Consider the following 27,356-nt stretch of genomic DNA (forward strand, 5'->3'; position numbering starts at 1 on the left):
AACATTCATATGTCAGGAATGGGAAACCTCTGACCCGTAGCCCAAATTTCATAATATTATTATTATCATCATTATTAAATTAACATATCACCCTTCTACTGGTGATCACAGGGCAGTTTACAATATAAAAACACAAAAACACTTATACATACACACAAACAAAACTATCTCTCTCTCTCTCTCTCTCTCTCTCTCTCACACACACACACACACACACACACAGCCACACACAATTTGCAAGGGCAAAGATGGTATAATTAGCCAAAGACCTGGGAGGAGAAGAATGGTTTTGCTTGGCACTTAAAGATATGTAACGAAGGCACCAGGCAAATCTCCCTGGGGAATGTTCAGAGGCCGTAATTTGGGCCATAAGCCAGTTTTTCACCAGCCCTACCCATGTGCCCCACATGGGGTGTCCTACCACCTGTGTGGCAGGTAAAGCCATGGCTATAAGGAACAATTGGAAGCCTTTGATTGTGCTTCCTCTGCAAGTGGGGCTTTTAAATTTGGTGCTAAAAGCAAGCACTTCTGGGGTTGCTTCCACCTGGAAACAGGGTGGAAAACTGAGTGTGAGGTGAAATGGAATGGAATATTGTGAAAAAGGCTGGCTGGCTGGCTGGAACACTGGAATATTGGCTGGCATACTGAACGCTTTGGTATAAGTTCCACTTGTTTATCCTATTTCCAGTATCACATCCAATCAGCACTGCGTTTGGTGCGATAAGCATGCACCCAAAGCTGCCTTAAATGACTTGCACGTGTGTTGTATATTGGCAGCGTTAACTAAGCTATATTGTGTCTGAGGATTCTTGCAGGGAAGCCAGTATATGCACACAGCCTTTTGATTTTGAAAGCACACTTTAGTCTGTGGTTTATACATCTGCAGCAGATGGTTCTGCTTTTAAATATATATACATATTAAACATATACCAGACTGCCTTTAAAAATAAAATAAAATTAGAAGGTCACATCTGTTTATTTTGAAAGAAAATGCTAGCTCATTTTATCACGAGTTCTTTCCTTGAAAAGCCCAAGCTGCAAGTGAAAGATGCAAGACAGACAGCCTAGTACAGCAAAACATTGCTTTCCGCCCCCTCAAAAGGAAGCTGGTAATTCCTAGACTGATTATGAGCCAACTCATGCCATATTCGATGTGTGTAACATATTGCAGTGTACATAACCCCTCCTTTACTACGCCGCACTGGCTGGGATACCTGCTGTTCTCAAAAACGTCACGCGGATTCTGTTATAAAGTCCACCACAATAGATCGCCGGGGCATTTGTTTCCATATAGACGCTTGGCAGCAGCTTGGGAGAGAAAGAAAGGCACGCAAGAGGAGACAGATCGGAAAGATGTTTTACTCAGGGCTCCTAACAGACAGAAAGGATGTGGACCTGAGGGAAGCTGCATCTCTCCGACAACAGAGGAGAATGAAGCAGGCAGTGCAGTTTAACCACAAGGACTCGGCTGACCTGCTACCATTAGATGGGCTGAAAAAGCTGGGGACTTCGAAAGACACCGTAAGATGCTGTTTGTGTGTGTATATGTGTGTGTGTAAAAATCTATATCGAGAAAACATAAGATTAAAAGGATGGATTTAAAACATTTTGGTCTGTTGATTCTAGTAGCGTTTTAAAAATGTTTTGAAGATAAGGATCTCTGTTGCCTTTGGAAGCCATAGAAAATTAGCATTTTAATTAAGCTGTTGGGGATGCACAGGGAGGATAAAGACTGAGGAAATGGTGGGGGGAAGAGCTTTACATGAGATATGTTTTCTGTTTTTGTTATCAAAAATAGTTTATATTTGGCGGTGCAGCTACGTAATTCTGAACTCTGGACTTTATGGTCTTATGGGGGGCTTTTCAGATGGAAATGTATAATTAAAACACATCCTTCAAAATGTGGTAATAAGCCACCCCAGCTCATTCTGTTGAGCAGGACCCTGGACTTCTATCCCAAAGTCCTGTCCCTGACATAATGTTTATATAGCCATGCTTGCAAGTGCAATCAAGCATCCTTTGCATTGTGATTTAAAATAGAAAAGAAAAGAAAAGATGGCCTTATTCAGCCATATTGATATATAGTCAATTCAATGTATTCTGTACAAATGTTAGATATGTGAATTGGTCAGTTGGTGAGTTGATCATATTAGGCGTAGTTTTGTAATAAGAAAACTGGAGATCAAACACAGGTGATGACTTCCTGAGTTTGTACTTTAACTTCTCTTTATTAAGGTAAATTCCAGTCCTGCTACTTCAACATGGTTCCAGTTGATTTCAGTGAAACTTCCTTCCAGGGAACTGTGTTCAGAACTGCAGCTTTGGGGCCTTATTGCTGCATTGCCTGTCTTGTCTTTTGCAGATAGCAGTTTCAGAATGGTACTAAGCAGTAAAAGCAGTGTTGGGGAGAGGGTTTTAAAAATTATTCCCTTAGCTTCATGACCTTGATAGAATATTTTTTGGGGGGTGGGGGAGGAGTACTGTGGCTGCGTTCCTGATGATGTTCATTTGTTTGGCCCTCAGTCAAGTCTATTGTCTCCCACATAAGGGGAAGCTATATTCCTTTGAGTTCTACAACATACATCTGCAAAGCTTTCTAGCTTTTGAAAATAGAAGCATACATCAGAGACACAAAACAGGATGAAAATCTATTTGAGCAGGAAGTTGTGTCCATTCTGATTTTTATCCCCCCCACCCCGAGTTCTATATGTTGTCTACTCACAACATTTGACGATAAGATGAATATAGTGAATCTTTTTTTTTAAAAAAAAAAACTTTAACCTTGTATAGTTTTTATGTCACCAGGATTTAGGATTAGATGTGTAACAGTGAAAATGGAAAGTGGCGGTGTTTTGCTTAATATATAGGAGGTGTTTCTAAAAACCATATCAGTCTTTAGCCTCAGAACAAGTACTGGCCAAAACTATGATTTCTGCTCCAATTTAAAACTCTGGGAATTCGCACTCCAGTCCAACCTTCACAATGTATAGTCTGACCACCACAGAGGAGAAAATTGCACCCCATATACTGTCAGTCCATTCCTCAAATCATTTGGGGTAAATACTGCATCAAGGATATGCCATTCGTCCCAAGTTGGACCAGTAACCATTTGACACAACCCCATTGAAATTAAGTCTTACAGTGCACTTGCTAGAGCCCTACACATCAAATCACCCTGTAGTAATCACAATATACTCAGAGGTGAACAACAGTGTAAAGGGAGAGGGATGGGGCATTTAGTGCTATACCGTATCTATGGCTTTGCATAAAACTCCCTGTACAAAGATTACAAATTAGTGGTGTAAGGACTTCTTTAGCATTTTCTAGAGCAGGGGTGGTAAACCAATGGCCTGTAGCTGTATCTAGCATCCAGAAGACATTTTTGTGCCCCCTCCAGAGATCCCTTCCCAAATTTTGGTGGTTGAAGATCACCAAATCATAGAATTGTAGAGTTGAAAGGGACCCTAAGGATCATGTAGTCCCAGCCCCTGAAATGCAGGAATCTCAACTAAAGCACCTAACAGATGGGCATCCAACCTCTGCTTAAAACCTCCAGTGAAGGAGAGTCCACCACCTTCCAAGGGAGTCCATACCACTGTTGAACAGCTGTCAGAAAGTTCTTCCTGATGTTTAGTCAGAATCTCCTACCTTGTAACATGAATCTGTTGGTCCGGGTCCTGCCCTCCAGAGCAAGAGAAAACATTTGGCAGCCCTTTAGATATTTGAAGATGGCTATCCTATCTCCTGTGGGTTAAATCACAGAGCCTAGGACTTGCCAATCAGAAGGTCGGTGGTTTGAATCCCTGCAACAGAGTGAGCTTCCGTTGCTCGGTCCCTGCTCCTGTCAACCTAGCAGTTCGAAAGCACGTCAAAGGGCAAGTAGATAAATAGGTACTGCTCCAGTGGGAAGGTAAATGGCATTTCCGTGCGCTGCTCTGGTTCACCAGAAGCGGCTTAGTCATGCTGGCCACGACGCAGAAGCTGTACACCAGCTCCCTCGGCCAATATAGGCGAGATGAGCGCCGCAACCCCAGAGTCGGTCACAACTGGACCTAATGGTCAGGGGTCCCTTTACCTTTACTTTATCCTATCTCCTCTTAGTCTCTTTTTTCCAGCCTAAGCATACCCAGCTCCCTTAACCACTCCTCATAACTGTTCCTTGATAATATTGGTCGCCATCCTCTGCACATGTTCCAGCTTGTCAATATCTTTTTAAAATTGTTTTGCCCAGAAATAAACATAGTATGCCAGATGCGGTCTGACCAAGGCAGAATAGAGCAGTACTTTTACTTCTCTTGATTAAGACACTATACTTCTGTTGACCTGGAATACAATATTTCTTGAACTGATGGTTGTATTGTGCAAGTCCTAAAAATGTGTTCATTGTGTTTTTACTCCATGGGTCACCAAACAATTCCTCCAAATTTCTTTATAGAGGGCCCTTCTGCAGTGCTTTACAATCTTTGTGAGCAGCACTTCCTGTACACTGATGGCTTCCAAACAGAGGTGGCTTCTCACCGTCATTTTCAAGAGCAGCTGAAGTTATGAAACTATAGAAAGCACAGAGTGCTTCACCTGTTTAGTTGTGAGAGTTCAGAGCCAGAAGGCAGAGAGACAGAGTACAAACTAGAGAGCATGTGGCAGTTTAAAAGGGGAGGAATGCTTATTGCTCCATGAATTTAATAAGGAAGAATAAATGAGCTTAAATAATTTTATATTTAATAGAGCCCACTTTTACACTTTAGCCACATCCACTTGCTTTGTCCATGCCAACATTTACACTTGCCCACTTTGATAAAAAGTACCCAGAAGCTTGGGTCAATGTAGTTCTTGTCCTGAAAAGTGTTAGCCACCTATACTTTAGAAATTAAGTGTTAACTTTCCTAAAAATGGAAGTCAAACACCTGAGATAACCATCCTCCTGTTTAACGAACATCATTTCGTTTGAAAATGCCCTCCTCCCTCCTCTCCAACCACACACACACACACACACACCGTATTGAGTGACTTACTGACATCTACTGAATGAATAGATCAGGGTTTGATGACACAGTGAATCACAACAATAAATTTTGCATGGTTTGTGATGTCACCCCAAGGCTTCAGGTTACACTCAAGTGGCCACAGAGGCCTACATCAAATATTTGTTTGGAAAGAGAGAGAAAGAGAGAGAGAGAGAGAGAGCATGAAGTGTTTGATTACTACTTATTGATCAGCAATGGAATCATTCGTAAGAAGATACCTTGATAAGCAGAAGAGGAGGGCCAGCGTTAGTGACATTTGCCCACCCCCACTGCTACCACTGACCAGGGATGATATCAAACCAGGGACAGAAAATGACAGGCTTGGACTGGTGAGAGACACCATGTTTCAGAACCACCTCATTCTAAAACCAGAGCTAGGAAGGACCCTCAGAAGGTGTGCAAAGATTCCTGGTTCAGATTTTGTGTATGGATTAACTCTACGCGGGACCGACGGAGGAATGCCTGAAGCAATAGGGAACTGGCGGGTAATGACACCCACTGTCACCAAAAAGAAGGAGAAGCCAAAGGACTACATAGTCATGAACTATAGAGGAATAAAAGCTGGTCTTTTCACAGCAAAGGAACACTACCTGTATCGCCAACACCATGATGTGCGCCGCAAAGGAGCTGATGGGGATAGGTTCCCAAGGGATCCACCTCGTCTTCCCGATGCCATGACCTATGGGAGGCCCTATCGTCCTTCCACCCCCTTCATAGATGTCTTTCAACATAAGTTTGGGGACCAATGGGTGGAGGAGAACCGAAAAAACTGTGTATATGTTAAAGAAAACAAGCATAAGAAAAGGCGAAAGATATATGATACACGGGCTGTCATGCTGAGGAAATATCAAATGCCAGTAAAGAAAGATCCTCTGTGGATCATGCCACAATTTCGGAAAATTGCTCCCCATCTTAACACCTTTCCAAGTCTAGAGGATCGAGTGAAGGCTTTCAAAGCCAAGGAAATGGAAGCTGCAGTTCGACATGGCCAGCTAGCTCAGGGCATTTATACACATTTGTAGGATTCAGCTTTTATCAATATGCAACCTCTTTGTATGTCTCAAAAGTAACACTTGCTATGTTATGTTTAAAAAAAGAAAGGTTGTGATTTGTTCTTGCTACTGACAATACAGTATTAAAATGAAGTTTCCAGCAAGAAGTTGCAATTGGTTCTCTTGTAACAGAACATACTCACTGCCAGTGAGAAAGATGGAATACATGGCTGCCACTGTGCCACCAAAGAACCACATCACAACCTGTGGAATCTGCATGCTGCCACAATTTAACACAGTGCAATAGCCCACCTGCTACATTCGCAGCGGTTGGCTTCAGTAAATAAAAGTGTGGCAGTGTTATGCAAAACTGTTAACTATAGAAGAGGTCAGAGAAGGGGCAGAGCAGAGACAGGACTGGGGATAAATTGTTTAAACATCACAGCACCCTCTATTTTCATGCAAAACTGCATTCTTAATAAATGGGAGTAACCAGGCATATGATTCTATGATTGCAGCCGACATCCAGCACAGTCAGGTATATAGCTCTACTAGCACAAAGAAAACCGCTGTAAAGAATTGTAACGGCACACATCTTTGGAATTAGTGTTTCTGACTGATATAAATCCAATATTGCAATTCTTCAACACAGGTTCTTAATATATAATAATCAATTTATAGGTACACAAATAATGATACTTTTGCCACATATCTATGCCTCCTGATGTAAATTCTGTCCCCCAGTTTTGTCACAGCATTTATTGTGATTTACTGCATCAGAAGGTTTATTTCCTTTATATAAATGAAGCTGTGGTGTTTGCTTTCTCTCCTCCCACCCAGAGCTACCTACTTGCACACATCTCCAAACCACATATAAATAATAATAGGCACATTAAAACAAAAGAGAGAAAACATGTTTAAGGCTAAAGTACATGTGACATTATAATCTACCGGTATTTCTTTTTAAAAAAAATGCTTACATTTGTTACTTTTTAAAAAGAAAAAGGCAGTTACAGGGCTGCAAGCTGAAACATGTTTCCATTCCAGAATGAGTTCTTAAAAGGCCAATGGCAGCAAGGCAGGCGGGATTTCCAGCAAGAAAGAGGTTTGGGCCCCCAAACTAATAATTCCATGTTAGTGGAACATCCGGTCGATTGCAGAAACTCACCTGACTTTCCCTGCCATAATATCACTAATCAGACAGACCTCTCCATCTTATCAACATTGGCAGCCTTTCTAGGACAGCACTATAATGCTCAGGTCAAATGGGTCTTAGCACAACTGTGAAGCAGAGCTCATGCTTTGTATGCAAAAGTTATTGCCCAGGTTCAGTAGCTGGCATCTCCTGTCAGAAACCGTGGAGAATCACCACCAGTCAGTGTTGACAATACTGATCTGGATGAGCCAATTGTCTGGCTCAATATAAGGCAGCTTCACATGTCCCTATGTTGTCATTGCCAGCAGCCACTGGTAGCAATCTGAAGGGCAGGGGGGGCACCAGAAAAATGTGAGGGGACCATACCCCCTATTTTTTACCTGAACCTATAACAACGGCCTACCCTGTTCTCACAGAGACCCAGTGGCGTAGCGTGGGTTGTCAGCACCCGGGGCAAGGCAAGTAATTTGCGCCCCCTAACCCGTGGATTTGCACCCCCTAACCCTAACCCCCAGATGTTGCGCCCGGCGCGGCCGGCCCCCCTGCACCCCCCACGCTACGCCACTGCAGAGACCTAAGAGGAGGTACTTGGGAGAAGTTATTGCCTGATGCCTATTCCCTTATCCCCATGTAAGAGAAAAATGAAGCACACCTATCTATCATTCAGCTTGATCCCAAGGCAAGTAGCTGCAGCCAAGAATTTGTAGTCTATGCATTCAACAATTCTCGCATGTGGCCTCCCACTTTGGACACATAGAATCATAGAGTTGTAGACTTGGAAGGGACCCCAAGGGCAATCTGGCCCAATCCCTTGCAATGCAGGAGTCACAGCAAAAGACTCCCTGACAGAGGGCCCTCTAACTTCTGCTTAAAATCCTCCAATGAAGGAGAGTCCACCACCTCCCAAGGTAATCCAATCCAGTGTTGAATAGTCCTTACTATTACACCAGATATTTCTTCCTAATGTTTAATTGGAATCTCCTTTCTTGTGTTTGAATCCATTGGTTCAGATCCTACCCTCTGGAGCAGCAGAAAACAAGCTTGCTCCATCTTCCATGTGACAGTCCTTCAGATATTTGAAGATGGCTATCCTATCACCTCTCAGTCTTTTCATCTTCAGGCTAAACAAACACAGCACCCTCGATCAATCCTCATAAAGCTTGGTTTCCAGACCCTTTATCATCTTGGTCAGCCTCTTTTGCACACGTTCCAGGTTCTCAATATACTTAAATTGTGATACCCAGAACTGGACATTAGCTACCCCTCCCAGTTTAGTGTCATCTACAAATTTGATGTCATCCAAGTAATTTATAAAGATGTTGAATGAACACTGGGCCCAGGACACAACCCTGAAGCACACCACTTATCACTTTTTTCCAGGCTGACAAAAACTGTTGGTGAGCATTCCTCGTGTTTTGTCAGTCAACCAGCTACAAATCCACCTAAAAGTAACTCCTTGAAGCCACATTTTGCTAGCTTCTCCACAAGAATATCATGGGGGATTTTATCAAAGCCCTCACTAAAATAAAGAAAAATTACATCCAGAGCCTTTGTCCATGAAAAACACCTAAAGGGAATATTGTACAACTAGTGTAAGATTGAAGCTAGTTAACATAGCGCTAAAAATAAAATCCAGGGTTGTAAAGATCATTTGGGAAGGCCTTTTCTGCATATAAATTCCATGTTTTATAAATTCTGGCTGTTTGGTAGAGGGATGCTAGCAGAAATATCAAAGTATAATTTAACTAAAAATTTGAGGCAAAGACAGATGGTCTCACCCCTTAGTTTTTGCCAGGGAAAAAGATCACTTCCTTGGAAACAACCCACTGATGGACTGTATTTCTTCGCCAGATTATATTATCCGCTTCATTTACTGTCCAACCTTCTCCATTCTTATAGTCCGTTCCTGTAGAACATTCAGAATGCATAAACTAATGCATGATATTCCCTTTTTATTTAAAACATCACACATTTTGATAAATGGTATTGCTGTTTTAGATTTGCTATTTTGTTATTTGTTATCAACATGTTTTATGTGCAACATATGTATACATATATAATCTGGAGATTCAGATAAAGGGAGTTCTAAGCTTTTCCAAAGTGCAAATCTTCCTTTTCAGGAAGCCTCTGTTAGATGATTTTTTACTGCTGCTCTTATATCTTTCTGGTTTTCACTGCCCAGTTTCTTCTTGTTTGCATTCTTTTGCTCATATTTTCTAATTGTATTTCCTATAGAGAGAGCTATTTGTGTATGTTAGCAGCATTGAACTTTCTGGAAAGATGGGTTATGTCTAGAATAGCTAAAAGGTCAAACAAGATAGTGCAGATATGCAAGACGGTATGAAATATTGCTTTAAATGTTACATTACACATACTAATTTTTAGCAATTACTGCCTGTTCATTATGCTGATTGCTAGTTAACTAAAATATCATGTTACTTGTCTATCATGACTCATAATCTAATATATACAGTACATATTGGCTGCTTGCATTTTACTTCCATGGCTTTTTCAGCATTTCCCCCCTGAAGTTTATTTCATTTGCAAGGCTCCAGCTCTCCACCTATATACTTCTGCTATCTATTTCTAGGTCATGCTAAAGTTAATGGTTGCATGACAAGCTACTCTACTGAATTTCAGTCCTCATACAACCTTTAAGGGTCCAGGAACATTGTCCTCTTTTGCATCTTACCAACCTGCACTAAAGTACTCAGGGATAAGTTATATAATTAGGAAAATGCCCATTGTTGTGAAAAAAATGTATGCATGGGCTTAGGATGGGGAAGAAATATGGGTCACTTTTAGTGCAAACCTACCTAATTCACACTCCCAAAACAATATGCAAAACTAGGACAAAGCTTTTCTTTGAAATTCACACTTCTCCGAATGCTGCAGTGTAGTTATCCACTCAAAAATATGTCACCAAAAATAGGTGTATTGGGGAAGCCATGCATAAAGATGCAAGCATTAGTGAAAATATGCAAAAATGTGTATTTTACCGCCTTATGTATCTATGATTCCCCTTCAGGTCCAAAGAACTATAAGCAGAGCTGTGTAAAAGGTTCTCTGCAAAAGCCAATGGAAATATTTCTGAGATATCTCTGCAAAGGACAATGAGAAGGAGAATAGGAATAGGGAACATATGACTATATCCAAATGTTGGACTCCAACTCCCATCAGCCCCCAGCCAGCACGGCATGGGCCACTCTCTTTCACCAGCTCAGCAGAGGTGGTTGTTTGAAATAGATAGAGTGCGTTCCTATTGTACAACTAGGGAGTAATGTGTTATAGGGAAATATTATTTATAGCTTTGTCCTCTGTCCTTTCATCGTCTAATGTATATTTGCTGAGTGCTTAGTTTGTTGATGCCTGCAGAAACACAAAAGAATTCCCCGATCTTGCCTTAAGGCGTGTGCAGTCTAGTTCTGTCAAGAGTAACTGCAAGACACCAGTGGTTCTCACAGAAGTGGATAGCAAAGAAAAAGAAGCTGGTGCTGGGAATGCTTCGTGGAATATTTATGTTAGATGCAGACACAAAATGAATCTTGCTAGATAATATAGCTTGAACCAGGAGGGTCCATGGGAAATTTTGGAATAGCAGAAGAAGAGAACCACAGCAGGCACAGCCATCCTATAAACTTATCATAGTAGCTTAACTGTCATGGTTTCCTCCAAAGAACCTCAAATCTGACAAGGATCCTGAGGGTTCCATTATGGAAATGGTTAGTTACTTCACAGAAATAGAGTTTTCCTTAACTTGGAGAGAGTATGTATTGTATTCAGGCCTGAGGCTTCAATTGGTGTTTTATGTGAATGTGAGGGCTGCCTTGTTTCTGGGGCATATATTTGAATCCACTTCTGAATTCTCCTTCCTATTAACATCTTTAAGTGACGTGAGATGTGAGAGAGACTCCAGTGTGTTTTTTAGTAATATTCCATACAGTGCTAAGAGAGTAAGTTTGTTTTATTATCACTCTCTGTCGTTATGTTGGCTTACCCTTTAAGTATAATTTACTGCTTTATGATGTAGCGGCTCACGTTCTTTATGTGATCGCTTGTGTCATTTCTTTCTCAATTGTTTCCCTTGTGATGTAATAAGCGTGGCATGCTCACACCCACAACCCTACCCCAGGTGTGAATATTCAAAGGCTTCAAAACAGTGCTATATCACAGATTGCAGAAAGGACAGGGGCATTAAATAGGAATGTGTGTTTTTTATATATAAAAAGTCAGCGTCAAGGTATTTAAACACTTCTACTTTGTGAAGAAAGGACAGAAAGCAGGATAGAGGAAAATAATAAAAACCAAGCTTGTTAAATTTAAAAGAGTACTCTCTATGATTCTCACAATGATTATTGATGTGTGTTTTTCAGTGTCAAAAGCAGCCTGGTGAATATTCCCTTGTTCCATCTTGTAATTCACAACACCCCCTTAGTTCATTTTACTTTCAGGAGGTAGTGAGTTGCAGTCAATTAGAACATGCACTGCAACATTCATGAGGCTGATTCTGGTTCAAACCACCCAAATCTGCTTAACAACACATTCTTCCACATGAGGGATGTGAAAATTGTTCAATGGGCTGATCGTAAAACTGCATAAAATTGGTTCTTATACGGAGGGCGTTTACCACATGATGAAGCGGCCCAATACAGTATTCCCAAAAGTCCCTTCCAGTGCTATGGGGGTGGGGGACAGGAAGAAAGTGCCTTGATTGGGTAGTCAGGTGAAACAGAGGAAGGGAGCTCCTGCACCTTTCACAGTTGCATAGAAGACTGAATTTCAGCAGGTGCAAGCTGTCATACAAGCTGTATTTGCTCTTCTATGCATCTACTAAAGGTGCATGCCTCTTTTTCTCTCACCCAGCCAGCCAAAATTCAAACTATTAAAAAAATTGTTTATGAAGACAAAAAAAAGTTATATGAAAACAAAAAGCTCTTCTGAGAGTGGGGGGTTGGTTGGTTGGTTTTTTAAATCTTCACTATCATCATATCAGACAATGTGGTGCTGCAGTTTCAGGAACTGTATGTTCAGCAGCCCACTGCTACATACACATATAATTGGATCCCATTAAGTATTCTGTTTTTCATATAAATATAATGAATACAACTTTGGAATCATTACTTCCCATCCGAGAAGCTTATGGCTGCAATCCTATGTGCACTTGCTTGAGATTAAGCACCACTGAACAAAGCGGAACTTATTTCCAAGTAAACATGGCTAGACTTGATCTGCACAAGTATGTGAGATTATTTGGAGGATTGAGAGTGCTGCTGCTTTGTTATTCCAATAATATTCATCATCCTATCCTTGGTATATAGCAGAGTATTTTGAAGGAAAGAGTATCAACAGTATCTCCAACCTTCTCTTATTTCCATGGTGATGACACTGTCTGAATGTTGTGACAGCCAACCTGTTTCAGAATCCCTCAGAATTTATGGTAAACTGTACAATGGTGTCATGCATGAGATTAAAAAATAATAATGAAGTTTGTAATGCTAGAGAGTTTTGTATAGTAAAACTCAACAAATAAACATTAAAAGCCACTGGATTGACATGGGCTGATTTACTATAAGAGTTTAAGACAAAATAACACAATCAACAGTGAAGATGAAAGAAGGAGGGAGTAAAAGTGCATAGAATGAGGAACTTCATCCTAAAGAAGGAGGGAGGAGGATGAGAAGAGAGTCCAAGGAAGAAGGAAGGGATTGGGGAAAGCCCACAGCTACAAAGTCTTGGCACTAAGAGTAATAATTGCTCAATAGTAATTTATTTGGCCAAATCAAATAAACATTGTCTGAACTTTGCATTTAGTCTTTATTTAGAATTATTGCAACCATTGCATCCCAAGTCCCAAGAAATGGGGAGTCCCAAGGCTGAGAGAATATTCATCCTGTCAAGTACTACCAAGCAGAAAATGGAAATACTAGACCCCCTGATTTTTTATAGTATATCTTCATCCTGGTCTGGCTTTTGCACTCATATTCCCTGTTCCAGTACTATGAGACTACTTATGTAGGATGTACAGTATTACAATTAGAGCAGCCTCACTTTTGTCCAGGGAAGCTCTATGTCTTTAATGGCTATGGCTTTTTCCGGTATGGAAATGCAGCAGTTGGAAAGCAACACGATTGGAATTTGAATGTCATGAAGTTGTTAAAGGCATCCCTAATAATAAATGCAGTTCAATCCAATGTATGTTTACTCAGAAGCTTCCAGGCTGCAAGTGTCTGCATGCCTTCAGAACTGAGCAAAATATCTTCAGCATCCCAGAGCCAAAGGCAAAATGAGAAACCTGCCCAGGAAGTCCACAGAACTCAACTGAACTTTTTAAATTTTCCACATAAAATCCCAGATATACCTGTGATTGGAGCTGTTCTAATGCAGAGAAAACAGTGAATGGGCACCACAAAACCACATCCTCAAAAATTATTTCCCCAATATCTCCGACATTAGCCTACTGTGTTTGTGCACACATTAAAATAATAGCAACATATTTATGCCACTTACTAAATTTTACATGCTGCTTCGCTCTTTAGAGATAAAGATACTCTCATTTAGAAAATGAGTGATAATGTTTTTTTCCAAATTGCACTCCTGTCCCCTGTATGTGAAATTGTTTTCCTCATCCAAGCAACTAAAGATGGCAAAATGTCCTGAAATATCTTTGAACCACCATTTGTAAATACTGAATGACAACAGAAATTATCCACTCCTTTATAGATTTCAGCCTGCCATTTTCTCCATGCAGAACCTTTGAGATGAGGACTTTGTTGACTGCAAGAAAAAAAAAAAAAGGTATAAAAGGAGAATTCCCTAGATGGCAAGATTCAGATTTGGGGAAAGTACTCTTCAGTGAGAGAACCCAAGCAGAGTTTTAAAAACACAAAATATGGAGCAAAGTAAAGCGTGAAAATATAGGCAATTAGACCTTTAAAATATGTTCATATGAGTTACAAAATGCTCCTCTTCCCCAGTGTAGGAAAATACCACATGTCTGATAAGTTAAAAATTAGGTTACTTACAAACTCTTCAAAGGTCTGGTTCATGTGCTTTTCCATATAGCATTCAGAAAAAGTTGCACAGACAACGAAACTTGACTTAGTTACAGTGGTGAAAGTTCCTAAATTACTGATAGGGGAACTCAAGAGTTGCTTTTAAGAGTCATTCAGCTAAACTGAAGTAACCAGTTTAGACTCTTCACATGCTGAGCTTCTCAGACTAACCAATTGCTAGGTGGCTGAGTCTTGATTACCTACTCTTTCCCAAGCTGAGCTACACCTGCCAGGACAACTAACTCTATGGTCTTAACCCCTTCATGCATTAATTAGACTTAACCTTGTTGGTTTTAGGAGGCTGGTTAGCCCACAGATTTTAGGCTGAGTCTGACTTTTCAACAACAAAGGGCCACATATTCTCATTCTCTCTCTCTCTCTCTCTCTCTCTCTCTCTCTCTGTGTGTGTGTGTGTGTGTTTAGATACAAAAAATACATATTTAATGCTGCCAAAATATTTTTTTAATTGAGTTGCATAACTAATGCATGTATTTAAAGGACAGCATTCTTCAACTGTTTGGTTTCAAATAAACTATATTTTCCCCTGCCCTAATTTTCTTTTTCTTTTTTTAAGCAACCACACAACATCCTCCAGAGACGGTTGATGGAGACAAACATGTCCAGGTTGCGCCACAACCGGGGCAGCTGCTCTCAGAAGAACGAACTCTCTCTCCAGACAAATAAACTGAATCAAATGAAACTGGATGGCCCAAAGAAAACAGAGCAAGAAGACCTCATCCTGGTGTGTTGCCAGGTATGCTTCATGGGCCTACATTTGATATTTCAGCCAGCTTTCCACTACAATAAGAATGCTGCACCCAATTCCCTATGTGGCCGAACCCAAATACAGCCAAAGCTTTATGCGGCAGCAATATCTGTGATCACAGCAGCATTTCTAAGAATCCATTGTGACCATGGGGGATCATTCTTAGTAGCTGCATCGGTCGCCACAGTGTGTGGTGGGGTTACATTTCATGTTTGCTGGATAAATACATGCCTGGAGCCATCATGTGGAGGAAAAAATGCACAGTGTGAACCAAGCCATACGTAAGATAGGCAGATAAAATTGATGAGATTATGAAAAGCATATCCTGGCTGATGGAATACTGAACTTGAATGAGTGTTCACATGTAAAGCTGGAGAATGAATTTCTTCAAGAGTAGAATTAGTAACTGAGAAATCAGCCCTCCACTGGTGATACAAAAAAAGGGTTCCACTGATAGATCACAATGGGGGGGGATGGTGTTTGTTTCCAAAATTCTACACTACAGCACAAATAAAAATTGAAGCTGTCAGTTGATTCTTTCAAATATTCTGTTTTGCCCCAACAGTGCGCCGGGAAGGAACTGCAAGTTGTGGTTGATACTGGATGTCAGAGCAATATCATATCATCTGCATGTCTGGAGCGACTAGGGTAAGGAGTTTGTTTTCTAGACTGTTAGTTAAAAGCATGTAACAGTGTTCATTTGACCTCACTGCTGCACACCAAGATGGACAGGGGGAAGGGAGCAGGTCACTCCTCCAGTGGGAGTGCCAGATCTGCTTCACTAATGCATTTGCACTGTGCTGACTTGGCGAGCATGCTTCTTTACCTTTAAGAGCTGGATGGCAGACACAAATTTCACTGGGGATGCTCTTTCCCACACCAGGAAACTGAGTACTTGTTGAATTTCTATCTGTTGCATAACTTTTAAAGGTAAAGGACTGCCAGACAAAAAGTTGACAATTTTGTTCTAGAGCAGGCATAGGCAAACTCCGGCTCCCCAGATGTTTGGGACTACAATTCCCATCATCCCTGACCACTGGTCCTGTTAGCTAAGGATGATGGGAATTGTAGTCCCAAACATCTGGAGGGCCGGAGTTTGACTATGCCTGTTCTAGAGTGAGTTCTCATTCAACAGGGAAAGGCTGTAGCTTAGTGGTGGAGATGTTTTACATGCAAAGGATACCTTGAGTCTTAAGAAGGGCAGGAAAGACTCCTGTCTGAAACCCTAAGAACATCAGAAAAACTTCGGTCTATGGACATATCCAGCAATCAAGTCCAGGATTCATTTCCCACAATGGCCAACTATATGCCTATGAGAGGTTCACCAACACAGGTTCCCCACTTCTGAACAAGGTGGTAACAATACTGAACTAGATAGATCAAGGAACTAGATGGGCTTGGTATAAGGCAGTTTCCTAGGGTGTTGCAACGTGAAAGTAGGTTTGCCAACTTTTCAAACTGGTTACTGTAACTGTGTTTTTAACAGCAGTGATATGAAAATATTAGCAAGCCAGGAAAGTCGTCTCTATACTTTGACCTTAAGTCTACCTTCTGCCCACTTCTGCTTTGAGAATAACTTTGTGTCTGTGGCTATGGTGCTTTGGAGCCCTCTCTACAACTGTGTCCAAAAGAGGGAAAATGTTGTCTGATGTTTGTAGTTGGAATTCCTTTTCGGAGTGTATCCCATGTTAAGTTTCTCATAAACATCTTGTTACAGGAATACTGATCAAACAATGGGGGCAGTCAGATGCAAATGAGATTAAAAGCTGTATCTGCAGAAATTCCCTCTTCTATACAACTATTAAAAGTGCAGGAGATCTGCCCTCTATATCACCTGCCTGGCCACTCTAAAACCAATTGCTAGGAGACTGAGTTGCCTGCTTTTGACCTGGCCCCTGCTAAGGTGCCTTTAACAGCTGTTAGATCTGCAACAAATTAGCAGATGATGATGTGTGTTTCCATCTTGTGAAAAACTTGCTAATTCCTGCTTTTCAAGATGCTATGAAAGAGACAAGAGCAGGTCAGGCCCATTTCTTTTTCTCTGCCAGCTGGCAATCCACTCAGATGCATTGTTTGGTATGTCAGCAGCTAAAATCCATGTTGCTAATTGCAAAGGTGACAATAGATGTCTTTGCTAATTATTTATAGCTGTTAGCTTGTATTCCTCCTTTTTAGATATGATATTGTCTATTTTTTCTGATTGTTACGGCCTTGGCTGCATGACATGATGTTGATTGAATGGATAAAAGGTTTATTCTGTTTTACTGTTAATCTTAACATCCTTCGAATTCAAGTCTTCTACCAGTGCACCAGTCAGAGGTGGGACCACCCTAGTCATTTAAGAAGGCTCCTCCTCTCTTGAATGTCATACCATTTGGTGAATTTTTTCCTTTAAAAAAATGAGCAAAGTAGTGTGTTGCAGTGTGGAGTACTCTTGTTCAAGGTTTGGGGCAGCCATCTCCTTGCCCAAGATACTCAATTTTATCCCCCACCTCCCTTGTTCTGCTTCCCATCAAAAGAAACACAACATCCTATGGGCCCTGAGCATTGAGCCCTCCCTTAGGCTTTTCTCTTGTTTCTTTTTCTGTATTTTTGCAAATGTTGGGAGTTATTTCAAGCTTGCTGATGCCTCTCTTGTGTGTGGATGGTGCTATTTTGGCTAAATAAAGAGCTGTATGCAGATATTGTTTGTTTGTTATAGTTTGTTATTGGTATAGGATGAGTTCTCTGAAGGTCATGCACTCTTCCTCCTAACTGAGTCTTAATTTGCCTATATATTAATTTGCATATATATTAAGTTCAACCCTTGGACTTAAGCTGAGCCATTTTCAGTATCAGTGCCCTATCTTGAAACATGTGAAATACAAATGAAAGAAGTGCCTCTGAGCACATAAGGAGTGTGTAAGCCTTGCCACAACCCAGCACATGAATGTGGGCCTTTGTCAGAAGAGTTTTTATATTCAGTTGTTGTGACACAGTGGGGAGAGTTGAACTCCAGTCTGCTCTAATTTTTGAAATTATCTTAAAACCTTGTGGGCTCAGACTGTGCAATCTTAACTTGTGCCAGGGAAATTGGAGCCTATATTTCTTGGGAAGGAAGGAGAGGGAACATTGAATGTAGTACTCGCCATATGGTGATCTGTTCTTTAGCCATGTATCTCAGCCAGAAGTACTGTCTACCAACCAGGGCAGCACAGAGCGTGCTTCCATGCCAACACACTAATAAATGTTTAAACTTTAGCTAACCAAATGAGATCTTCCTTGAGAAGGCAATAAAAATTAACATGGGTTCATACAATGACTTGTTTAACTAAAAGGCAGGCACGAGTACATTGCAATCAGTGCCCATGTCATAGAAGCATTCATATCTCCTATAAGCAGATCTTAATAATCTGAAGCATAGAAGATGGGGCCCAAACTAGTTATCTTAGAGACTGCCTGCCAAGTAAAAGGATTGCTGTTCTGAATTCTTTGCATGGAGGGTGGGATACAATTTAATTATCAAGCACAAAATACACATTAAGTAATTGCAATGTACTTTGCAGAAAAGGGCTATGGAAATTATTAACAAGTTAATCAGAATATTTAACGATGGCAAATTATATAAAGGACTGGGCGTCTTAGCTATCGGAACTGGTCATACACTGTACTATAGTTAACTTGTTGGAAGATCAAAGGAAGAAAAAGTTGAGAAAATGGATAGAGCATTTTTCTCGTCTTTCGCTCTGATCCATCTAGCTCATTTAATAGATAGGAGAATGGGTTCTTCAAAGTAACCGTATCAAAGTGCCTTTAGCATTGACTCATCTCTGCATAGGTCATAAATCAGTCACTGATGACTCATGTTGCAAAGCAGTGCAGTAGAAAAATACCACAAAGGAGGCACAAATGAAAGTAGGTTCTCATGGAAAATGAAAGGAATTATAGCTGTTGGACAGACTGTTTTTAAAAAAAACAAAAAACCGTCAGTCCAGTACAGGCACACTGTTAGGACAAAGCTAAGAGTGAGGAGGGAAGAATAGCAAGCATTATAGAATTGTGAGTTCCCTCAGAAGTACTTGGTTTGACCCTATGGAATGTCACAAATCCACCGAGACACTGTCTCCTGTGTAGGCCCCACTGAAAGAAAATGAAAAGGAAGGATTCTGTAAGAGCCCAGCCAATAGTATGTTGTGATATCAGAAGCATTTTTTTTAAAAAAAACCCTTTAAAAAATAAATAACTAAATGTTTATATAACCAACATTTTAAATGTAACATCTAATTTTAAAAGATCCCCGAGATGTATACATTTCCCCAGCTCTCTCTGTCTCATCTAATCGCCTGCCTAATTCCATCATGCTCAGCTTTTCTTTTCCCTATAGAAACTCTGCTCTGGTCATCCTAGGAAGGTCCAAACATGGTGGTTGCCCATAACCCTGTTTGGATGCTGTTAGAGCATGGCTGAAAGCATGGGATGCAGCCCTGGAAGAGAGTCATCATTCAAGGACACCTCTAGAGATGCTGCAGGAAAGTGGGTGTCCAGAACGCACCATCCCGACCTTGTCAATTATGTAATGGGGCAAGAAATTAGCACAGACTAAACTCCCCAGTGGGTTTGATCCGCAGGGATTAGATATCCTATCCGAGCTCATCTAATTGCTGAAATAAGCACAGTGATGAAAATGCCCTAAGAGAAAACAAGTCTAAGAAACAGAGGGAAGAATTCTCGTTTTTAGCTGGATGGTAGTTCTGGTAGATCAGAAAAATCGCTAGACTCTTCTTGAGCACTCCCCAGACGTGGTCTTGGTTTAGCATAAAGAGGGGGCATGTAAGAAATGAAAAGAATCCAAATAATCCTCAAATGTTACTTGACAGAGCAGTAGAACATTGTGTATTAGTGAAAGACAAAAGGCTTGCCAGGTTTTAATGTCTTACTAATTTGTTCCTTTTTCCCACGAGTCAGGCTAGCACAATCTGCCACTGAGCAAAAACATCCGTGCTTTCTTCTTTCTCTGAAAGTGCCCGTTGTCACCCTTGTTGTTCATATGAATTTTAGACATATTGGCACAAAGAATAAGATGTAACCAAGAAATTAAAAGTATAAGAGTGGGACCGAGACAATATAAATTAAAAGCATTTGCAGACAATGTAGTGATATCTGTAGAAGAACCAACAGAGTCAATCCCGAAAGAATTACAAGAGTTAAAAAAAGGGGGGATGTAGCAGGATTTAAGATTAATAAAGACAAATCAAACTCTTGGTAAAAAATATGAATGATGAGAACAAAAATTACAAGATGTGTCGGGACTAAAGATTGAAAGAAAGGTAAAGTATCTAGGTGTATAGTTAACAGCAAATAATATAAAGCTGTATAAAAATAATTATTTATCTGTATCAGATACTAATTACAGAATAGGAATGACTATGCTCAGTTCCAGGATACAACACAACACAAGTACTGGCATCCTAAAATGAACAAACTCCTGACGTAAACCCAGTGACTTTTTCCTTGTGCAGATTAAAGGAGCACATGAAACCCTTTAAGCCCGAAGGCGAGAAGATTTCATTGCCACACAGTATGAAAGTGATTGGCCACATAGAACACCTGGTTCTTACCATGGGGACTATTCATGTGGACTGTTCAGCAATTGTGGCAGGTGAGTGTTCAGGCAGGTTAGATGCCATACAAGTATAGTACTTGTCAAACCTATTTTTGTACATTATGGTGCAATTTGTAAGTTTATTTGGTAAACAGGTTTGGGAGGCTTTTGACTTGTTTCTAAAATCTGTTGGATTGAGATTACAAAAATATGTTGTGGTTGTACCCTGAGAAGCCAAACCACTCTCAATTCACTGTCAATTCCCCCTTTTTTTTAAAAAAAAAAATCTATTTGGTTGGATTCAGACTGAATTAGTCGAGCTTAGGGGAGTTAGTGTGGCATACTTGTTAGAGTATCTTTCACCATGACTACTGGTTCTGCAGGTTAGGGCAGATGGAAGCTGCAGTCTAGAAGCATCTGGAGGACATCAGGTTAGGGAAGGTGGGCTAAAACAGTCTTAGCTAACCTGGTGTCCTCCAGCTGTTTTGGACTATAACTCCCATTAGAGCTGTTAAGCATGTTGGACTAGGACTGGGAAGACAGGTTCAAATACCCACTCAGCCATGAGGTTAACTGGATGGCCTAGGGTCAATCACTGCCTTGCAACGTAACAGGGTTCTTGTGAGGATAAAATGGGATAAAGAACCATGTTTGCTTTCCTGAGATCCTCAGAGGAAGGGTAGGATATAAACTCTTTGTAAAAGGAAAACGCAAAAGCCTTACTTGCCACTGATTTCAATGAAAACTAACCAACATTAATTCCAATTCTCTAAGTGCAACTAACTCACTCTGGACCCAACCCTATTGGATTAAAGTGACTCACAGTGGAAGGACCCATCCTCAGTAATGGAACACATGCTTGGAATGTACGAGAACACAGCTTAAATCCCTACTTCCTCAAGTTTAAAAGGATCCTTGGAAGTCTAATTGAGAAAACTCTATTTAGCCTCACTGTTGCCTCTGGTCAAAAACAGTTTGTAGGTTTCTGAAACAATATGAAGTCCTGCAAAACCCATTTACCAGAGATGAAAGTGGGATAAGTACATATACCAGAAGTTGAAATTCCTTTTTCCAATTGCCTTTTAAAACTATCTTTCAGCTGCCTCCAGCGAGCTACTTTATAAGTTCAATTTCACACATTTCTATGTGAAGTTAAGCTTGTGCTTTGGACAGGAATGCTTTGGGGACTGACCAAGAAGGGGATTATAGTTAGTACATTGTTTTTCCTAGCTTAATTTGGGCATGCAGAATCATGTTCTCTTAGAACAAGTGAAAGAATTAAAGTTATTAAGCACCTCTCAATATGCTTTTCCCGCACCATCAAGTAATCAGACTACAAAGTTCTGGGATTAAGCGGCAGGGTTACAAACTCAGAGTATAATTTATATAACTGTATTAGAAATATCTATATATTTATTTGGATAATAAGTATATATGAGTATATATCAATTGAAATTTTTAACTGTTAAGTGTCATAGTGATATACTAAACCCTAAAATAAATAATAATAATAATAATAATGATAATTATTTCCAGGCAGTACTGGCACCTCTCATGTATAAACGACAGCCTTTACAATTCTAAATTTGGCTCAACAGAAACTACCCTGAGACCACTAAGAATTCTTTGCCATCAGCAATGATTTCTTATCACTGTTCTACAGAGGAATCAATTCAGTAACTTAGATATAAGGAACAGGTCACAGAGAGAATGGTTACTTGCATGAAAAGAAAATTCAGAAAAGAAAAGAAATTAATACATCCTTCGGCACTATTGATTAATACTTGGCTTCACAGAACAAGCAAAGGATTAGATTTACATCGTGACTGAACTATTAAGAAGGGTAAAGTTGAGGGAAGAGCAGGTTCTTCTCCAGCTGCTTTAGACAAATTGAGTTGGCAGGGACCCCTCCACCGCACTAACGCATCTCATGGAAATATGAGCTCGTGTATGTGTTAGATTGATTCATCATAGCATTTTATCTCTATCTGAACATGTTTCTCTCCCTTTCCAGAAGATAATGATAAAAACTTCTCCCTGGGGTTACAGACACTGAAATCTTTGAAGGTAAAACTCTGTTCCCCTCCCAACTTTTGGTATCCCCTATTTTATTTTACTGAGGTGATCTTAACCTGTTGTCTAATTTGTTTTCTTATATTCCCTCTAATTTTAGTGTGTGATAAACCTTGAAAAGTATCACTTGATCTTGGGGAAGACAGACAGGGTAGAAATTCCTTTTGTCATTAATGCCTCTGCACACGAAGAGAAGTGAGTATTGAACTCTAAAGCTGCACAGATATATTTAGAGTGACAATATCCAGTCAAATCAGTGGCATAGTGAATGTGTGGAGGAAATGGATCCTGACTAGGGATGGCATATAATTTGAGGGTTTCATGATAGTTTACCATGTGCTATCCAAAGTATGTTTAGTGCAGCACGAAAAAGCTGCTGTAAGTAGAGAACTGAACAGTGAAACTGTCACATTATTGAACTCGCCCCTAGATGTGAGCGAAGAAGATATGAATATTTTTAAGGTGTTTTTTTTAACACCAATCAGACTGAATATGGTTTAAAACATTGGTTCTGATTACCAAAGCCTATCATACAGGCAATGCGTATATTTTCTGCTTCATTTGGCGGGTTTGCACTGGGATATCCTGCTTTCAGTAAGTGCTTAGGACACACATTCCTGCATTTTAGTCAGGGAATAGCATGGAAGTTTCCAAGAAAGGGAGAAAGAAAGAGAAAATGAGACAATGGTATACCATTCAGCATTTTTAACGTTGATGGGGACTATATTGCTCCCGAGCATGTGTGTTAACTGTACCATGGGAGGTTTATTTCTGGAATATTTCCCCCCCAAAGAGGTATGGTATTACAAAGGTGATGAAATAGGCTCTTTTCAAGAATATAATAAATTAGGCTTTCAGTTGCCCCAAGTACATTTGTGCCCCCTTTCCACAATTTAAGTGCTGATTAGGAGTTTGATAAATAATATATATAGGATCTATGAAATCAGAGGTTTTAGGCAAGGAAATATATTTTACACACAGTTATGAGGTGCCTTGCTTGCTAAACAGTTATTTTCTAGGGCACATCCTCATGGCAGCCACCTGCGCTCCTGGTTCAGAGCTGTAGGACACAGCTGGAAGCCTGGGAAGTGTCCCTGGAAAAGGCAGGTACCTTTTTCCTCCAGGATATCCTGTGCTGGCCATACAGGTGGTACAGCCCAGGCTGGTCTTGTAGCCATCCCTGTCAGCAGAGTGGGCAGGCTGGGAAGCAGCATGGGTTGCATGCAGCCCCTGGTGCTTATGGAGTGTGGGGTTGAACGACTGCATGAGCACATCCAGCCCCCAAGTTAGCGCCATGTGCATATGTATTTGCTATAATGAGATCGAGCTTGGCAAAAAAACAAAACAGAGCCAACTCTTTTGTCACACTGGTTTATGCTTCTCATTTCAGCACTTCTGAGGCCTGAAGAGAATGCACTGCTGGCTTCAGAGAATAAGGCTTTGTGACTGAGAGTCTGCAATACTGATAACCCCACCTTGCTAGACTGTAGCTAGCTTGTAGCTAAATGAAGGAAGGAGTCTAGGGCAACTTCAGGCATTCACTCACCATGCCAAGAGTCTGGACAGTGGACTTCTAAAAGCACATCTGAGTCCACTCTTAAAAATGATGTCCTCTTTATGGTCATCTAAATATGAAAATGTTTCTTTTACATCTTTTTTGTTATGAATGGAAATTATATTGAAATGAAATGAATTGCCTCTTGTGAGACTGAAAAAGACAATTTTTATAACTTTTGAACTAATTGTATTTAGCTGCGATGAGAGGCTGTGAGAATCATATTTTTTGAATTATTTTTAAACAGAGAATGATTAATAATTGGACATGATTGGGTTCAAACCAGAGCTTATTTACAATTAAATAAGTTCATCCAAATGCTCACGTAAGTTGAAGAGAATATATTTTTTCAAGGGTACTGAAGGTGGTATGATGGAACTATTGTTGCTTGTATTATTAGATATTTTCCAAATTTCAATATCTCAGAAAATGTTGTTCTTGATTTCTCATTATGAAATATTGATGTCAACAGTAAGAAGGTGAAGCACAGTTTAAATCTATATAATACTCAGCTTTTCATAATAGCATAAGTAACTGGATTTCCAGATTTTCAACAAATTATCTAAAACCACAGTGTAGCATACATAATAATTTTAATGTCTACTTGTTCAGCATTAATATTTTAGTTTATTTTCTTCAAATTTTGTTGCATAATTTTCTCAGTTGTGATTGTTTTAAACTGTATCTGTGAGCCTTTTATTAGCCCATAACTCCTGGCAAAAAGATATTAACAGTAGACATGGACAGACCTCTAAATAGTTACCAACATTTTGGCATAATAATTTTCATCACTCCTTAAGGCTGGTTATGAGATAATTTTGGAAAAGAACATTTCATTCTTGGTTTAAATATGTATTCATCATCTTAATGCCCAGCTACTTTTTGCCTTTGTATCTCCAAGGTATTCTACAATATATATATTACTAGAATTTCAGGTGTATTTACCTTTATCTTGTAAGCAGCAAATTCACCAAATAATCTAAAAACATTGAGTTCTGGACTGATTTTTCAGCATGGTTATTGTTTTATAGTATAAAACCAGATTGAGAAATGAGAGAAAGAGAGAATGAGTGTACTGTATATAAAAATACACTGTGGGAAACAATGTTGCTATGGCAGCCCCTTCCATTTTCTCTAAAAAAAATGAATATCCGTGTCCTGTCATACTCCCTTTGGGGTCATTCGCACTAATGGCATGACTGCTTGATTCCCAAGAAGAGCAATTATCACTCAATATTATCCACCGAACAGGGAATTTTAACACTTACCACCAGAGACAATATTACAGTAATGATATATATTCAAGCAGGCTCTCCACTGTTCTAAACATCATATGATGAGGCACAGGGAAAGACAGAACCACTTCTTCCCTGCTCCTGGGACAGCACCTTGTTTCTTTTATTCCCTTAGAGCACGGTGGTCCAACACATGGCCCAGGGGCCATGTGTGACCCTTGAGGCCTTTTTTGGCGGCTCTCAGCAACATTTGATGACCCCCCTCAGCCCTTGCGCTGCCCTTGCAAAGCTGGCTAAGCAAGGCACTGAGCTTGGGGAGAGAGGCATGAAGACTCCCCCAGCCTCCTTCCCAAAGCCAAAGGAGCTAGGAGGACCTGTCAGAGCCTCATGGTGCCTCCCAAAAGCCCACCTCACTTAGCCAGCTTTGGGAAAGCAGTGTGAGGGCTGGGGGAGCCTCAGAATTCAGCCTGGCTTCCCCTCCCTGCACATGTGTGACAAGGCAGTGTGCAGCCCGTGGGCTTCATGTTGAATCACTCTTGCAGTCCACTTGGTATGAAAAGTTGGACCACCCTGCCTTAGAGTCTCATAAGTCAATAATGCTGTATGCTATGACACACTCTTCAGCAAACTATCTGGTTTTCTCCATTAGGCTGATAATACCACAGACAATTCCTGTTCTATAACTTCTTGGCACTGCTTTCTATAAGGGTCTTGAGCTTTTTGCTACCAGCAATAGGTATTCTTCAATTGGTTCTGGGTGATACGTTTAGTTGTGCAAATTTACTCAAAAATAAGTGTGTTGTGGCCGCAGTGTGGATTAACAACATGTGTAGCACATAATTGTCTGATTGTTTCAACATGCAGTTCAACTTGCACTAGCAGCTACGTTACAAATGTGTTGAGCTGCAAACTGAAGTGTGCTCAAGCAATCGTAAAACTTATATAGTATGTGCTCAAGTCTGCATATATCTGCTTAACCCATATTCACAACAGGCTAGGGTGGTCATACTTCTGCACCAATCCATAGATACAAAAATAGCAAGCAATATATATAGGAAAATGATCTTACACACATGCACTCTCTTCCTTCCTGAGAACATGGGGAGCTGTTTTGTATATAGACACCCCTCTCCCTTGCTCCTTGTTCAAGCTATTTTCTCTAAGCTTCTGTCCATAGTACACCTCAAGCCACCATACCAAGCTCCCATATATGGAGCTGTATGGTTAGCTATACGACTATATGATTAGCATCACAGATGTGCTTCTAATTACACCAGTTAATTAAATGCTTTGCAGGAAAGAAGCTTTGGTAGACTTGGGTGTGGGTGGGTGTTGTCAAACCAACAGGATACAATACACACTTTAGACACAACAGATCCCTTTTAAAACTTATCTAGTAGACTTTGTACTGAATATGCACTTACATTTTGAAGAACCCTAATTAAATTCAATGGAAATAAGTACTGGCATTGAATAAAAAGGGGTAGAGAACCAACGCTTTTAGGCTAGCGTTAGTTTTCAATATTTGATCTGGTTTGGTCATTCTGGCAGTGACCACAAAGAATATGCAATGGCTACAACATCTTTAGCACTCCCAAACTAGTATATATATTTTAATAATTTGTAGTTTGGCTTTTTGCAATGGGTTTGATAACATCCATGTACAGCGCTGGTGTTGCTCACAGATTTGAAGTATAAGTGTTTGGATATATTTTTATCTTTCTGTGCATCATTGCCCTCAATACTTATATATCTATATTTACAAAACTTTTATGTGTTTGCGAGGTGAACTGCACTGTGTGTATACCTGCCAACATGTAGTTGAAAAATAAAATATATTTGTCTATGCTACTTATGTGGCATTTGGCTACTTTAGTGTTTATTACTGTGATGATTATGAAAATAAATAAAATGTAAAACTT

General features: G+C 40.2%; 2 protein-coding genes across 4 annotated transcripts; both read left to right on the top strand.

Annotated features, from left to right (window-relative positions):
* The first annotated feature begins 1,302 nt into the window (after nucleotides 1–1,302).
* NRIP3 (nuclear receptor interacting protein 3) lies at nucleotides 1,303–27,356 on the top strand. 3 transcript variants are annotated; one of them, XM_083478661.1, is made up of 8 exons: nucleotides 1,303–1,521; nucleotides 14,799–14,978; nucleotides 15,556–15,638; nucleotides 20,489–20,628; nucleotides 22,586–22,638; nucleotides 22,745–22,839; nucleotides 23,664–23,747; nucleotides 24,035–27,356. In XM_083478661.1, the coding sequence occupies exons 1-8, from the start codon at nucleotides 1,354–1,356 to the stop codon at nucleotides 24,048–24,050; spliced, it is 819 nt and encodes a 272-aa protein (XP_083334787.1). In that variant the 5' UTR covers nucleotides 1,303–1,353; the 3' UTR covers nucleotides 24,051–27,356. The 3 variants fall into 3 exon arrangements, with proteins under 3 accessions (XP_083334787.1, XP_083334788.1, XP_083334786.1); XM_083478662.1 differs by lacking the exon at nucleotides 23,664–23,747; XM_083478660.1 differs by lacking the exon at nucleotides 24,035–27,356 and having other exon boundaries at nucleotides 23,664–24,015.
* LOC310694899 (cilia- and flagella-associated protein 77-like) lies at nucleotides 5,091–6,183 on the top strand. Its single transcript, XM_083478717.1, has one exon. The coding sequence runs from the start codon at nucleotides 5,219–5,221 to the stop codon at nucleotides 6,044–6,046; it is 828 nt and encodes a 275-aa protein (XP_083334843.1). The 5' UTR covers nucleotides 5,091–5,218; the 3' UTR covers nucleotides 6,047–6,183.

This window comes from Podarcis liolepis (genome assembly GCF_965112155.1).
Source record: "Podarcis liolepis genome assembly, chromosome: 1".
Taxonomy (NCBI): Eukaryota; Metazoa; Chordata; class Lepidosauria; order Squamata; family Lacertidae; genus Podarcis; species Podarcis liolepis.